Source organism: Equus quagga, chromosome 8 (genome assembly GCF_021613505.1).
Source record: "Equus quagga isolate Etosha38 chromosome 8, UCLA_HA_Equagga_1.0, whole genome shotgun sequence".
In the NCBI taxonomy this organism is placed as follows: domain Eukaryota; kingdom Metazoa; phylum Chordata; class Mammalia; order Perissodactyla; family Equidae; genus Equus; species Equus quagga.
In genome coordinates, this window is record NC_060274.1 from 120,625,596 (window position 1) to 120,642,151 (window position 16,556).

General features: G+C 36.9%; 1 protein-coding gene across 1 annotated transcript; it reads left to right on the forward strand.

The window, feature by feature from the left end:
• The first annotated feature begins 12,066 nt into the window (after window positions 1-12,066).
• TAS2R39 (taste 2 receptor member 39) lies at window positions 12,067-13,026 on the forward strand. The gene has a single exon (XM_046668804.1). The coding sequence runs from the start codon at window positions 12,067-12,069 to the stop codon at window positions 13,024-13,026; it is 960 nt and encodes a 319-aa protein (XP_046524760.1).
• Window positions 13,027-16,556: the final 3,530 nt, after the last annotated feature.

The window sequence follows — 16,556 nt, forward strand, 5'->3', positions numbered from 1 at the left end:
TTAAAGTCTAAACATTTTGGTGCTACAGTATTCCAGCAGCTATCCCCACCTCATTTAATACCTGTAGTGGAATACTTATTGCCCTACAGTAGGGGGATTGATCCAACTCTGGAATCCCACCTTCAGTGAGGAAATGAGACATGAAAAAAAAAGAAGAAAATACAAGATTAGCTAAATCTGCTGCAGGAGCATCAACATCTACTTCAAAAGTTAGTTGTTACTTTAAAAAGACCACACCTAAAGATAGAGGTTGATATACATCTGTAGAAGGTACATTTCATTCATATCTCTCAGTAGAAGGACCTTTCATTTTGGTCAAATACCTTTAGTTAGATTAACTAAGAAAAAAAAGAGAGAAGACCAAAGAAATAAAATCAGAAAGGAACAAGAAGACATTACAACCATTACCACAGAAATAAAAAGGATCACAAGAAAGTAAGAGACTACCATGAATAATTACATGCCAACAAATTGGATAATCAAGAAAAAATGGATAAATTCCTAGAGCCATATAACCTACCAAGACTGAATCATGAAGAAATAGAAACTCTGAACAGACCAGTAACAAGTAAGGAGATTGAATAAGTAATCAAAAACCTCCCAACAAAGAAAAGCCCAGGACCAGATGGTTTCACTAGTGAATCTACCACATATTTAAGGAAGAATTTAATGCCAATCCTTCACCAACTCTTCCAAAAAACTGAAGGGTAAGGAATATTTCCAAACCCATTTTGAGGCCAGCATTTCTCTGCTAAAGCCAGACAAAAACACTACAAAAAGAGAAAACTATAGGTCAATATCTCTGATGAACATAGATACAAAAAATCCTCAGCAAAATATGAGTAAAGCAAATTCAACAGTACATTAAAAGGATAATATACCATGATCAAGTGAATTTATCCCTGGGATACAAGGATGGTTCAATGTATGTAAATCAATCAATGTGATACACCACATTATCAGAATGAAGAATAAAAATCACAAGATCATTTCACTAGACTCAGAAAAAGCATTTGACAAAATTCAACACTCTTTCATGTAAAAAACACTCAACAAACTATGTATCTCAACATCATAATGGCCGTTTATGACAAGCCCACAGCTAAAATCATACTCAATGGTAAAAAATTGAACTTTTCCTCTAAGATCAGGAACAATATAAGGATGCTCCTCCCACCACTTCTAGTCAACATAGCTCTGGAGGTGCTAGACAGAAGAATTAGGTAAGAAATAAAAGGCATCCAAAACAAAAAGGAAGAAGTCAAATTTCAAGGTTTACATTTTCAATTTCAAGCTTCTGTGCATGTACTGAAAAGGAATTGAATATTATTAATGTATCAGCTCCAATAGTAGAAGAAAAAACTTCCCAGTAATATGATCTCAGTTTTATATCAGTTTTATAAGTCTTTCAAAGAGAAAAATCAGTTAATTTCCATAATGGTTAGATTGTGCTCATCCAATTCATGAAATAAAAGTAAAGCTTTTGAAAGTTCCTTTTGTTGAAGATGAAAGAGCTGATATTCTGGTGTGCACTATTTAAACATTTAAAAAGGTAAACATTGAAGATAAAATTTATTTCTTGGGTAGTTAATAATACAAACACAAGTTTCAGTGGAGAGCAGCGACACATTAAAAACTAGTATTCTCACTAAATTAAGAAATCTGTGAAACATAAATATAATTGGAATTGTTTGTGGTGCAAATATAATTCAAATAGCATTCAAACAAGTTGAGGTACTTTACAATCAAAATAGAAGCTGTAGTTGACAAGCTTTGCAAATATTTTTATATAAGCAGAATAAATGACCTACAAAATTTGTATGATGAATCTCATATTGGATCCCAAAAGATACTTCAGCATAGCAACACACAATTTTTCCCTTTGCTCCTTCTCATCAGACATACTTTAGATATGTTTGAATCTTTTGAAGAACTACCTTATAAATGAACCTGAGTTGCCTACAAATATGTTAAATGTTTTGGTAAATAATTCCTGTAAATTCTGATTACCTTTGTGGAGAATCAGAGGAAAATATATAATCAAAGTATTAAACAAATGGAGCAAAAAAAATGCTTCTGTATTAATATGTGCATATTTTACCTATTCAAAAAAACTCTTAAGAGGAAATCATAAAGGAAGTTACAAAATACTTAGAAACACATGACAATGCAAATACTACACATCAAATTTTACAAGGTTCATGTAACATGGTACTTAGCAGTAAATGTATATATTTATTTTTTTAGAAAATAAGAAAAAATTGAAAATCAGTTTGTTAGGTATTCAACTCAAGAAACTAAAAAAAGTGACAAAACAAAATTAAAGGAAGATGGAAAATCATATAAAATATAGGCAAAGAAATTAATGCAACAGAATTCAAAGAGACAATGGAGGATAAACAAAACCCAGGACTGACTCTTCAGGGTGGGATGGGGAAAATCTAGCAAAACAAGCAAACCTCTAATTAGAAAACAATGAGAAAAGACACAAACAATATTAGAAAGAAAAACGATGCAATAACTACAGATATGGTCAAGATTTACTCCAAACTTATATGTGTAATTTTATGCCAAAGAAAGTTGAAAACCTACATGAAATGGAAATTTTTCTAGAAAAAAATGTAAATAATTAAAATTACTCCAATAGAAATTGACAAACTAATTAACCATGCAATCAAAAGTTAAATTTGTAATCAAATGTCTCCCTGCCTCTGTCCACCCAGTGTCCCCACAGAAAAGAAGAACGTATGGATTTTCCAGGTAAGGTCTACCAAATCTTCAAGGAAAAGATAATCTTTATTTTAAATAAACAGTTTCAGAAATTAGAATAAGAGAGAAAGCTTCTCAACTCATTTTGTGAAGTAATTATATAACCTTTCCTAAACAATGACAGAACAAAAAAACGAATGTTAAAAATAAATCTTGCTAAGGCATATAGGTGCAAAAATCTAAGTAAAATATTAACAAATTGAATTCATCAGTATATTTTAAAAAATATGTTATGATTCTAGCATATACTGCTAGTTTTTCCTCAACATCAATTTTTCCCTTTATGCAGTCTAATAGAATTTTCAACCAGACATATATTATCTACAAAGAAATTGCATTTCCAAGGCTCCTTTGCAGGTAATGTTGAAATATGACTAAAGTCAGCCAATGATATGCAGGAAGAACAGCTAATTTGTAGTTTAAGAGAGTCTTTCAGATCACATCAACATCTTTTGTCTCTTCTTTTGCCCATCTTCCACACTACTACCCTGAATGCAAATGCTGCCATCTTGAATCTGGGGCTTAGGGCCACACCCTAGAGATGGTGAAGCAATGAGCTGGAAGAAACTTTGTCCCTGAGGACTTTGTGGAGCAGAGTTGCCATATCAGTCATAGATCACTTCCTTCCAGACTTTAATATTCAAAGCTAAACTTCCATCTTGGTTAAGTACTGTTTGCTTCTGCTCTTGTTATGATTATGTGAAAAGTGACTTTAAATTGCTTTTAAGAATTGTAAAATGTCAAAAAAGTTTTTTAATGGTATACCTGAACCAATTATAAAATACAACTAAAAGACTTTGACGTGGGGCAAAGTGTTCATTATTCTTTCATTGCTTTTACAAACAATTTTATATAAAATGTGTAGAAATTAGATAAATGCAAAATATTGAATACAAGAGGCACTGCTAAGTAGTGGGATTATGAATCCTTTTTATTTTTTATTTTAAATATTCTATTTTTTCCTACAAAAAAATAATCGTTATTCACATCAGAACTATAAGTGATCCCATAGTATATCTTCAAGAAATCCTTGCAAGCAAGCAGATTCATAAGCATGCACATCAGGGAGAAAAGAAACACACCTTACCACATGAGGAAATGATAATTGTGCCATGAATGAAACAAAAATCTTAACAACAACAATCAACCATGGGGATCTCTAGAGTGCAATAAACTGTGGAATGTAAATATTGATGATCTTGCAATACTAGGTCTAAATTATCATTTGCATCTGGATTTGGTATGGTAAAAACAGAAAGAGAAAGGAAGGAAAGAAAGAAAGAAGGAAGGAAGGAAGAGAGAGAGGGAGGGAGGGAGAAAGGGAGTGAAGAAAGGAGAAAAGGAGGGAGAAAGAAGGAAAAAGTGTGGAATGTCCCTCTGCTTTTTACCTCAGTCCAAGAGAAGAATGAAAGATGAGGCAGTTCTTGTGGCAGGAAATAGAAACCACAGGATGAAAACACTTCTTTGAAATGAGACAGTAATTACTGCTGAAAAGAATTGGCTCAAACTTCTTCTCCAGAGCCTTCGTTCACAGCAAAACAATTCTGAAAAGCATGAACAAAAGAATTCTCGCTACCCCATTTCAAAACTTATTATAAAGTGACAATAATTAATCCAGTGTGTTATTCACAAAAGGATAGCCACATAGATCAATAGAAAGGAAGAGACAGTTGAGAAGTAGCCCCATACAAATATAGACAACTGACTTTTGATAAGGGTGCCAGGGCAATTCAATGAAGAAAGGATGCTTTTGTCAACAAATGGTTCTGGAACAATTGGCTATCTATATGCACAGAAAGAAAGAAAAAAAAAAGCCTTGACACATTCCTCTCACCTTATACTAAAGTTAAATCGAAATAGATCATTGACCTAAATATAAAAGGTAAAGTTACAAAGCTTCTCAAAGAAAACATAGGAGAAAATTTGTTTGGCATTGAGTCTGACAGAGTTTTTCAGTGTAATATCAAAAACAGAATCCACAAAAGAAAAATGGACAAAATGAACATTACCCAAAATCCAAAACTTTCATTCTGTGAAAGATACTAAGAGAATGAAAAGACAAGGCATGGACAAGGAATAAAATAGTTGCAAAGCACATAGGTGATAAAGGACTTATAACCACAATATAAAAGGATTTTAAAAATTCAACAATAGGGGCAGGCCTGTGGCCGAGTGGTAAATTTGCGCAATCCACTTCAGAGGCTCAGGATTTCCCCAGTTCGGTGGCTCGGATGTGGTACCTCTCATCAAGCCATGCTGAGGCGGAGTCACACATGCCACACAGGACGGTCTCACAACTAAAAACACACAACTATGTACTGGGGGGCTTTAGGGAGAAAAACGAAAAATAAAATCTTTAAAAAAAAAATTCAATAATAAGCAAGCAACCTAATTTTTTTTAAATAGGCAAAAATCTGTAAACACTTCACCAAATAAGATATAGTTATATTCACATATGAATGATCAACATCACTAGTCTTTAGGGAAATGCAAATTAAAATCACAATGAAATACCACTACACATCTTTTAAAATGACTAAAATAAAAAAAAACCACTGACAATACTAGGTGCCAGTAAAGACGCAGAGCAACTAGAACTCTCCTGCATTGCTAGTGGGAATGAAAAATAGTACAACTACTCTGGAAAATAGTTTGGCAGTTTCTTACAAAGTTAAATGCTTACTGTGCAACCTAGAAATTCTACTCCTAGGGATTTGCCCAAGTGAAATAAAAACTTATATATGTGAACGTTTACAGCAGCTCATTCATCATTGCCAAAAAATTGGAAACAACTCAGATGTCCTTCAACAGGAGAAGGGATAAACCAACTGGTATATCCATACAATGGAGTATTACTCAACAATAAAAGTGGCTGAACTATCAATTCTCATGGCAATATGGTTAAATCTTAAATACGTTTTGCTAAGGAAAAGAAGCCAGACCAAAAAGGCTACATACTATCAAATTTATTTATATGACATCTGGAAAAGGCAACACTATTGGGACAGAAAACAAATTGGTGGTTGCTAGGGACTTTGGGGTTGGGTTGGGAAGTGGGATTGACTACAAAGGGTAGCATGAGGGAATTTATAGAGTGATGGAAGTGCTATACATGGTACTTTGATGGTGGATAGACAGCTGTACGCATTTATCAAATGCATAAAACTGTATACCACAAAAGATGAATTTTACTGTATACAATTTTTTTTTTAAATCAACCAAGAAGTCATGAGAAGCTAAGATGGAATGTAGACCGTGACAACTGAATCTACCTGCAGTATAATTTTAAGACATGACCACATTAAAGTGGGTGGGGAAGAAAGGAGCAGACCTGAGTAATTTTAGAAGCAGTTCTTTTGACTAGATAATACAAGGCTAAGAACAAAGCGAAATGTAAACAAACACTAGATTCTAGTTGGTGAATTTGTTTTCTACATGGATATGGGTTAGCAATTCAGAAACCACTTTACATCTATACTAAAACTAAACAAATAAGTAAATACACCGTAGATAACTAGAGTCAGGTTTTTCAGTGTTGGAGAAAAAAAGTTATAAATGACCAAAACGGGTAATGCTAGAGTGAAACTTGTAGTGTAGAATAGGAATCAGAGGTATCAGCATGAAGTCACATATATTTTAACAGGTAGATGATAACTAGGTAGATAGATAGACAGACAGATGTGTATATATGTTAGTATAGTGCTGATAGAGCCTAGAAAAAGTGATACGAACAAGCACACCCAGCATCTACATCATGGTCTCTAAATACCTCTCTCCAACAAAAGGAATTAAGACTCCTTGGAGACATAGCTAATTCTAGGGTTGAGCAGGATGCCTGGAGCATCCTATAATGCCAGAAAGTAAGGAAGTGCTTAATAAAAATGGAGTCATCCAAAAAAAAAAACATGGAGCTATAGCAAAAAGACATAAGATCCAACCCCAAAGAGTTCCCATTTGCCAAACCTTGAACAATTTGAGCAAGAAAATAAATAAAAATGGTGTTGCATTATAATAGAAAAAATAAATATAAAATAAAATCCATGAGTACATACTAATGCAAATAAATGTTTGATTAAATAAATGTGTGAAAGGAACAACCTTTCCTCACAGAAGAAATCTAATTAATACCAGTGAAAGGAATGAGGAAAATAGAAAATTAGAACACCACAGTAATGTAGTAATTGTTGCTGGCACCATCCACTGATGAATCTAAAATTAGTGGGCAAAGGTTTAAAGAAAATCAAGATAGATGCTTAGCTTCAAAGTATCTCCTCCCGAATATTACTGTGGGGTTTTAAAATATGTCCACAAATTCTTTGAGATTTGTCCTTCCAGGAAGCAAAGTTTAATTTCTCTTCCCTTGAGTATGAGCCAGACTTAGTGACTCACTTCTAATGAATAGAGTATAAAAGGGGAAAAAAAAGATTAATTTTATGATGCAGAAAACTGGCAGATATCATCTTAACCAAGTGATCAACTTTAATGTCACCAGTAATAGGACATTGATAGCGTGTACCCCCTGCAATGAGAAAGGCACGTCACCTCTGTGGTATTCTTCCCCAAATTCCATAACCCCAGTCTAACCATAAGAAAACAGGAGACAAATCCAAATGAAGGAATTACAAAATATCTGACCAGTACTCTTCAAAACCGTCAAGGTCATTAAAGAAAGGGAATGACCAAGAATCTGTTACAGATTAGAGGAGACTAAGGAACCATAATGATTAAATGCAATGCAGTATTCCAGATTGGATCTTGGAGCAAGAAAAGAACGTTTGTGGAAAAACTGGAAAATTCCCTATAAAGCCTACAGTTTAGTTCATAGTATTGTAACATTGTTAATTTCTTAGTTTTGATCATTTTACCATGGTTGGGTAAGATGTGAGCAATCGGGGAAGCTGGGTGAAGGGTACAGTCACATGTCACATAATGACATTTCAGTCAATGACAGACCACATATAAAACAGTGGTCCCATAAGATTAGTCTCATAGAGCCTAGGTGTGTAGTAGGCTATACCATCTAGGTTTGTGTAAGTATACTCTATGATGGTCACACAATGACAAAATCGCCTATCAACACATTTCTCAGAATGCATCCCCATCATTAATCGACACATGACTACACATGGGAATTCTCTGTACCATCTTTACAATGCACCCGTATGTCAAAAACTATTTCAAAAACTATTTCAAAACAACAAGCTAAACATATAACCAAATAAACTGGACTTGTTTAAGTTATTCTCTCTGTCCTTAATGACTCAAGAGTCTTCTTCATGAGTTTTCTTTGGTTAGAAACACACTTGAATACATCCAAGATATATTTAGGAAATTGGATATGCCATTTAGGTATTGGTCTACCAGTTCTACTTTAAGAAGGTCATATCTGACAAGGGAAATGTGATATATACACACAACGGAATATTACTCGGCCATAAAAAAGAATGAAATCCTGCCATTTGTGACAACATGGATGGATCTAGAAGGTATTATGCTAAGTGAAATAAAACAGAGAAAGAAGAATACAGTATGATTTCACCTATATGTGGAACCTAAAAAAACAAAACAAATGAACAAAGAAAACAAAAAAGAAACATTCATAGATACAGAGAACAAACTGGTAGTTTCCAGAGGGGAAAGGGGTACGCAAAAGAGCAAATTAAGAGGTAAGAGAATTAAGGGAAGAGAATTAAGAGTACAAACTTCTAGTCATAAAATAAATGTCATGGAGATATATTGTACAGCATAGAGAATATAGTCAACAGTATTGTAATAACTTTGTATGGTGACAGATAGTTACTAGTCTTATCAGGGTGATCATTTTGTAATGTATGTAAATGTCAAACCATTATGTTATAGACCTGAAACTAATACAATATTGTCTATCAACTATACTTCAATAAAAAAAATCATCTTTTCACCTAGAAAGATTACTTCATCCCACTTCAGACCACCTCTGGGAATTACCATCAACAATATTCTTCTTTCCTTTGCAGGAAGCAACTCTGCCACAAGCTGTGACAAGCAGAGCCTCTTCTAAAGTGCCTTGAGGATGGCCGTGGCCCCTGCTCCTGCCCACTGCCTCTCTGCAGAACTCCAACATTGTGAAGCCCAGTCCCTGGCTGAGGTCATCTGGTTCTGCATCTCCTTCCTCTGTCCTCTCTGTCTCTCAACAGTGTTTCCCTCACAGATGTTTTCCACAAAGAACTGCTGTGCTCTCACTCAACTTCACTGTTGATGCTCCCACACTTTATTTGCGCATTGGACTTGCAAAAGTTCAAGATTTATAGGGTGGCGGAACTGCCATTTCTCTGCATGCCTCTCATTGTAAAGAACTTCTCTGAGCTGAGAGTCACTGGTAAGGTCAGTCATTAACCAACAGGTGTCTGTGTACTGCCTCCTGGGGATCAGGCACTATGCTAGGAGGTGGGGTACAGTGATGAGCAAAACAAAGAAAGAGGCATCAGACCCTAAAGGGACCATGTCCCATTTCCCCTCACACTCTTGGAAGCCTTGATCAGCAGAAGAGGTGAGCCAGTGACAAGAAAAAGCCTCTCTAAAACCAAATAAGAGGTCCTGAGATACTCCAGGCCTACTTGTTGACCTTAAACAAATAGATGGCCAGGTATTTCTCCAGCAAATTCCTTCAGGATCAATAAAGAACTACAATTTGGGCTCTGCACCCAAGGAAAGCCCCATGCAAGTTCTGAGCAACAAGGGGAGGAGAAACTCTTTATTATAAAGAGGAAGAGGATGTTGGGAGAGCTACTGTAAACAAAGGGTCCAAGGGAGGAATTAAGAGTTCCAATTTGTGAAGGCTTTTCATTGTCCAGGTTGTGACAGTCCCTCATTGGCTGAGCTCTTGCTGGGCAAGAAAAGGAAGTCTTTGTTCTCCCTGTTGGGCTCTGCCATCTTCTAGGGCACGAGAGCTCCCCCTTCTGGCCTCCCAACTCCATTTTGAATGGGTTTCTGTTTACTTATTTTCACATTTTACAAGCAGGTGGAAACAACCAGAGGGCAGCAGTTATTTACTACACTGTGCTCAAGGGAAAATATTTAGAGTTTAGGAATAGAAATTCAAAGATGAGACGATAAAATTCATAACAACTTGTCTAAAACAATTAATCAGGCCAGAAAACCTTCGAAGGCTTTTGCCTTGTTTATAAGAAGCATTAAGTAAAGGAGAAACCAAATGATGTGAAGATTTTTGAAGACATCTCACTCATCAACCTTCTCATTATCAGAATTCCTTCATTACCATTATTTTAGAACTATGTACATTCATAAAGATTAATATACTCTGAATTGAGAAATTCATTTATCATTATGTGTCCTATGCTTACATTTTAAAATCAGAAACCACTCCCCCAAGATAAAAGTGATTCTTTTCTTCATTTCTTTTGGTTCTACTATTCCAAAATAGACAGGGTGACTTGCAGTGTTGTTTTTATCCTAAGGTTGGTTAGCCTACCTCACAAAGGAAGGGAGAACTTTTTCTTCAACCCTTATTTTCCTGGTGTCTTATTTAAAATAAAAGGTAAATTTGAGCGTGTAATCATTTATTGTATATATACCTAAAGAAATTTATTATCTCTCAAGTAATTTATTCTACTAAGAAGGTCTATCTCTTGAAAATTGGTGTCTTTCTCCTTTATTATTCTGATTTATAATAAATGTATGTTTGGTCTTTGTCCCTGTTTCTGGAAGAGCTCCTAAAACCCTTGGAATTTCCTAAGTGATAAGAGTTTGAAAGGTGTATTTTGTCATGTTAATAAGATGACTTTTGTAGGGCTTCTAAGGTTGGGGGCTGGTTGCCAGGAGAAGCAATCATGTGATTACAGGGTTGGAACTATCAGTCCCACCCACCATCAACCCCCACCTCTAGAGACAGGAGAGGGGCTAGAGATTGAGTTCCATCATCAATGGCCAATGATTTAATCAATCATGCCTATGTGATGAAGCCTCCATAAGAACCCAGAAAGACTGGATTTGGAGAGCTTGCAGGTTGCTGAACACATGGAGGTGCTGGGAGAGCGGCACACTGGGAGAGGGCACGGAACATTTGCGCCCTTTGCTACACACCTTGCCCTATGCATCTCTTCCATCTGGATGTTCATCTGTATCTTTTATCACATCTTATTATAATAAACTGGTAAGCCTAAGTAAAATGTTTTCTTGAGTTCTGAGCCACTCCAGCAAATTAATCAAACCCGAGGAAGGGGATCATGGGAATCTCTGATTTATAACTGATCGGTCAGGAGCATAAGACAACCTGGACTTGCAATTAGCATCTGACATGGGGTGGGGACAGTCTTGTGGGACTGAGCCCTTAGCCTCTGAGATCTGATGCTATCTCCAGGTAGACAATGTCAGAATTCAGTTAAACTGTAGGACACCCAGCTGGTGTCATAGAACTGCTTGGTGTGGGGGGAAAAAGCCCACTCATTTGGTGACCAGAAGTGTCAGAAGTGAAGTGTTCTGTGTGAGTAGTAAAGAAAGTCTCACAGGTGGAAAATTGGGGGGTTTTTCCAACTCAAGTATTCTTCCCTTAAATGGCGAGGACACCATAAAAGACTACCAGGAAAAAAATGTTACCTTGTCAACCTTGCATTTAGTCTTTGGCACATACAAAAGGCTCTACAGGTCTTGGTAATAAACATAGTAGGTAAGAAAAGGGACTCGGGGACCAGGTGACTTGTGGTTGAATCTCAGCTCTATCTCTCTATGGATGTGTGACTGGATAAGTTATTTAGCCTCAGTTTCCTCATCTGCAACATAAAGATAATAAAAGTACACTCTTCACAGGGTTGTTGTGAGGCTTAAACATGATAATAAAGTGTTTGAACAGTGCCTAGCACATAAAAAGAACTTTATATATCTTTAAAGTTATTATTATTATTTTCAATCAGTTCCCTGAGGTCACAAGTGAAACTAAGTTAAATGTTGATTGGTGGGCAGATGTTTGAATTAACTGGAACTAGTAAAGAATACTACTCTCAGTACCATGCTAGTGGTTTATAAAAGAAAGTCTACTCAAGTCCTTCCTTGGGCCCAGTGACTGAACTAATACCAACATGCCCAAAAGAACGGAGAGAGCACTGGGAACCAAATGCTTCCATCATTTGCATCTCCAGATTTAGAGCTAAGAATTCTGAGATAAACAAATGGACTGAATTTGGAAATGATGCATCAACTGCTTCCTCCTGTGACACAAATAGTGGAAGCTTTCAGGGATCTGCCCATCAAATTCTAGGGAGAAATTTTCCTCCAGACACCAAAGAGGAGTAATAACTCAGCATGATGAAAACCTGCGGTTCCCCAGAAAATAAATTGTCACCTTTTTGGATCACCTTAGTTTTCACAATTATAGGCGCTGAATGCATCATTGGTATCTTTGCAAATGGATTCATCGTGGCTATAAATGCAGCTGAATGGATTCAGAATAAGGCAGTTTCCACAAGTGGCAGGATCCTGCTTTTCCTGAGCGTATCCCGAATAGCTCTCCAAAGCTTCCTGATGCTAGAACTTACCTTCAGCTCAACATCCCCAAGTTTTTATAATGAAGATGTTGTATATGACACATTCAAAGTAAGTTTCATGTTCTTAAATTATTGTAGCCTCTGGTTTGCTGCCTGGCTCAGTTTCTTCTACTTTGTGAAGATTGCTGATTTCTCCTACCCCGTTTTCCTCAAGCTGAAGTGGAGAATTTCTGGATTGATGCCCTGGCTTCTATGGCTATCAATGCTTATTTCCTTGGGCAACAGTGTGGTCTTCTTCAAAGACATCTACACCGTGTATTCTAACAATTCTTTTCCTATCCCCTCCTCCAACTCCACTGAGAAAAAATACTTCACTGAGACAAATGTGTTCAATCTGGTTCTTTTCTATTACCTGGGGATCCTCATTCCTCTGATCATGTTCATCCTTGCAGCCACCCTGCTGATCATCTCTCTCAAGAAACACACCCTATACATGGAAAGTAATGCCACTGGCTTCAGGGACCCCAGCATGGAGGCTCACATGGGGGCCATCAAAGCTACCAGCTACTTTCTCATTCTCTACGTTTTCAATGCAATTGCTCTATTTCTCTATATGTCCAACATCTTTGACATCAACAGTTCCTGGAACATTTCGTGCAAAATCATCATGGCGGCCTACCCTGCTGGTCACTCCATTCTACTGATTCAGGACAACCCTGGGTTGAGAAGAGCCTTGAAGAGGCTTCAGGCTCGAGTTCATCTTTACCTAAAAGACTAGACTCTATGACTAACACTCAGATAATACCACAACACCTAACCCAACCAGCTCTGCTTTTCCCTCACCTGGTGGGGGGGCGGGGGGGGAGAGTCTCTTCCTGCCTCCTTTCTACCCCAAACCTGATTTGATCTTTTTACCTGATGTGGTTTTTTTGTATAAGAGGTTGATATTCATTTCTGTCTTTTACTTCATGGCACAATCTTAGTGATGCTTGACATATTCTTTACCTGATCCTTCTTTTTCGACCTCTCTTTGTTCTGTCGAAAGCAGTGATTCTAGACACTGGCTGTACATTAGAATCTCTAGGGAAGATTTTCTTTCTTTCTTTCTTCCTTTTTTCTTTTGCTGAGGAAGATTCACCCTGAGCTAATATCCACGCCAATCTTACTCTATTCTTTAGTATGTGGGCCATCAGCCCAGCACGGCCACTAACAGAGTGGTATAGGTCTGTGCCCAGGAACTGAACCCAGGCTGCTGAAGTGGAGCATGCTGAACTTAACCACTAGGTCACCAGGACCGGCCTTCTAAGGAAGACTTTTGAAAATACCAGTGCCCAGGCCTGATCCTAGATCAGTTAAGTCAGAATTTCTCGTGCTGGCACTTAGAAAATTTTTTTTTTAAGATTGACACGTGAGCTAACATCTGTTACTAATTTTTGTTTCTTTTCTGCTTCTTCTCCCCAAAGCCCCCCAGTACCTAGTTGTATATTATAGTTGTGGGTCTGTCTGGTTGTGCCATGTGGGATGCCACCTCAGCATGGCCTGATGAGTGGTGCCATGTCCGAACCCAGGATCCCAACCAGCGAACCCTGGGCTGCCAAAGTGGAACGTACAAACTTAACCACTGCGCCACCGGGCCGGCCCCGCTGAGACAACTTTTGTTAACATTTTCTAAATGTGTATGGGCTCAAACTGAATATAAATTTTTTGGAACCTTTTGTTTTTACTTAACATCTTGATGTTTATTTCCAATTTTGTTTTCCAAACCTTAAAAGACTACTTTCAGATATAATTTTTCACCTATCAGATTAGCAAACATCAAAAGTTTGGTAACACACTATACATGATTTTGGGGACCAGGCAATCTCATCAATTGATGCAAATGTTAACTGCTACTTCCTCAAGTGCAGTTTAGTAACACCTACAAAAATTATGAGAGTATATCCTTTTATTTAGCAACTTTCCTTGGGGGGAATTTATCTTACAGATATACTTGAGCATATAAAAATTGACATATGTACAAGTTATTTGTTGTAATACTGTTTATAATAAGAAAGAATAATAAAATTGAAATGTCTATCGATAGACATCCATACAAAGAAGGAAGGAAAGAATGGAGAGAGGAGAAGAGGAAAGAAAGAAAGAGGAAACATAAATATGTTTATATGTGTATATGGGAAGGCTTACAAATGTACCATTAGGGAAAAAAAAATGTTTAAAAAGCAGAGCCGTTAGTATACTATCATTTGTATTTAAAAGAGTTTTTAAAAATACTTTAACATGTGTGCTTGCAGATACGTAAATTCTCTCCAGAAGAATTTAATAAGAAACTAATAACATTGTTTTCTTCCAGAGAAATAAATTGGGTGGCTGGGAAACAGAAGTAGAAGACAACTTTCACTGTATATATTTTTGTATCTTCTGAATTTTCAATGGTATAAACATATCTGTTAAAAAAAAAAAAAAAAGGGGGTTGGCCCCGTGGCCAAGTTCGCGCCCTCCGCTGCAGGCGGCCCAGTGTTTCCTTGGTTCGGTTCGAATCCTGGGCGCGGACATGGCACTGCTCATCAAACCACGCTGAGGTAGCGTTCCACATGCCACAACTGGAAGGACCCACAACGAAGAATATACAACTATGTACTGGGGGGCTTTGGGGAGAAAAAGGAAAAAAATAAAATCTTTAAAAAAAATACACAAAATCTGAGCTGTTTTGTGCTACTAAACGTCGAGAACTTAGTGTGGTTACTATAATATCCACAACCATTCTCTGTGTTTCCAGATCTTTGGTCTGTTCAATTACAAGTGGCACAAAGATTTTTTTCATGACTGATCAAGAACTAGCATATGATATGTGGCGGCTATTCTCAGAGGGCCAGGAGTTCGCTCCGTGTGTGCTAACTTGAATTATGGGGGACATGTTTCTCTGATCTGATAGGTTTAAGAAATCGTGTGTTAAACCATGGTAAACAAGTTTCTCACCACAGCTCTCCTCAGAGCTTTTAATTTGCCAAGATGCATTGTGAACCTACATTTGGAAGTTTTAGAATGAGTTTCTACTTTTTGTATTTTGAATGGGATAGTTTATTACCAGACGTATAAATCAATTTTGCTATTGAACATCCTTCCGAGCTTTTCAATCTCATATACTTTATTCCCTACGCTTACATTTCTAAAATGGTTTGAGTGTTTTGTTGAATTGTTTTTTACTTCCTTCCTTTTCCTAAACTTGAGATAAAAATTTTTTGTATTGAAGAATATTCACTGAGGTTTCTACCAACTTAAAATCTTTGTCTACTTAATAAGTGCTTGCTTGTAAATCTAAATTGTAGAACATCTCTCTAAGTGAGTCCTTTATTATCTATACATGAAACAAATTGTTTCTAATTCACCCACTATTGGTATGCTAAGGCCCAGAAAGCTGCCTCTCTCATTTCTATTACATGAACGATAAAACAACATCCCCCATATCATCGGCTGGTTTTTTAGCAGAGAGAATTTCTTTTGCTCAACAGGAGAGCAAGGTAACCTACAGTTGAGTTGAAAAGGCTAGACAGAGATACATGTAAAAAACCAGAGACTAAAAATCAACGGAAAAAGAAATTCTGAGGAATCGGTAATTAGAAGCATGCTCGGAGCAGACAATTTGGTGAACCTTTAAAAAAATTGAATTATTTAACAACAAAAGTAGCAGCAATAACAACAAAATAACCACAAGAGAGAAAGTACATAGTCTATAGACAAGGAATAGTAAGACTACCAGTAGAATAGTTAAGTTCAAGTTGTAGTTCTAAATCTCTGCCATTTACTACCTGTTTATCCTTGAGCAAATAACTAACCTTACAAATTTTAACTCCCTCATCCATAAAATGAGGGGGATAATAATGCTGATCTCACAAGAGAGTCCAGAACAATAACTAAGATAATGTATACATGATAAATGACTGATACTTTTACCGAAAGTTCGGTCGCTGATCCTGATGCTAATCCAAATAATGAGAACAGAGTCTTGGGTGAAAAGGGAAAGGCTTTACTTTGCCAGGCAGAGGGAGCAAAGCATGGGCCAGTGACTCAAAAGTTGCTAGCTCCCTGTTAAGAAACGGATAGGGGCTTTTATTTGGGGTTTTATTCAGGGGAGTGGGGGCTGTGGCCTTCCTGGTCAGCATTTTCCCATTGGCCTGTGTCTGGGGCTGCTTCCAGCAGAGGAGACAAAGGATTTCTCAGATGAGTGTCCTTGGCTGTTTATCTCCATGGTGGAAGGTAGACTCTGACATCAGGAAGCCGAGGAGTTGGGCCTGGGAAGCTTCGGTTTCT

What these genes read in the sequence shown, in the direction of transcription:
- TAS2R39 (XM_046668804.1), top strand. Translation starts at nt 12,067, where the DNA reads ATGATGAAAACCTGCGGTTCCCCAGAAAATAAATTGTCACCTTTTTGG.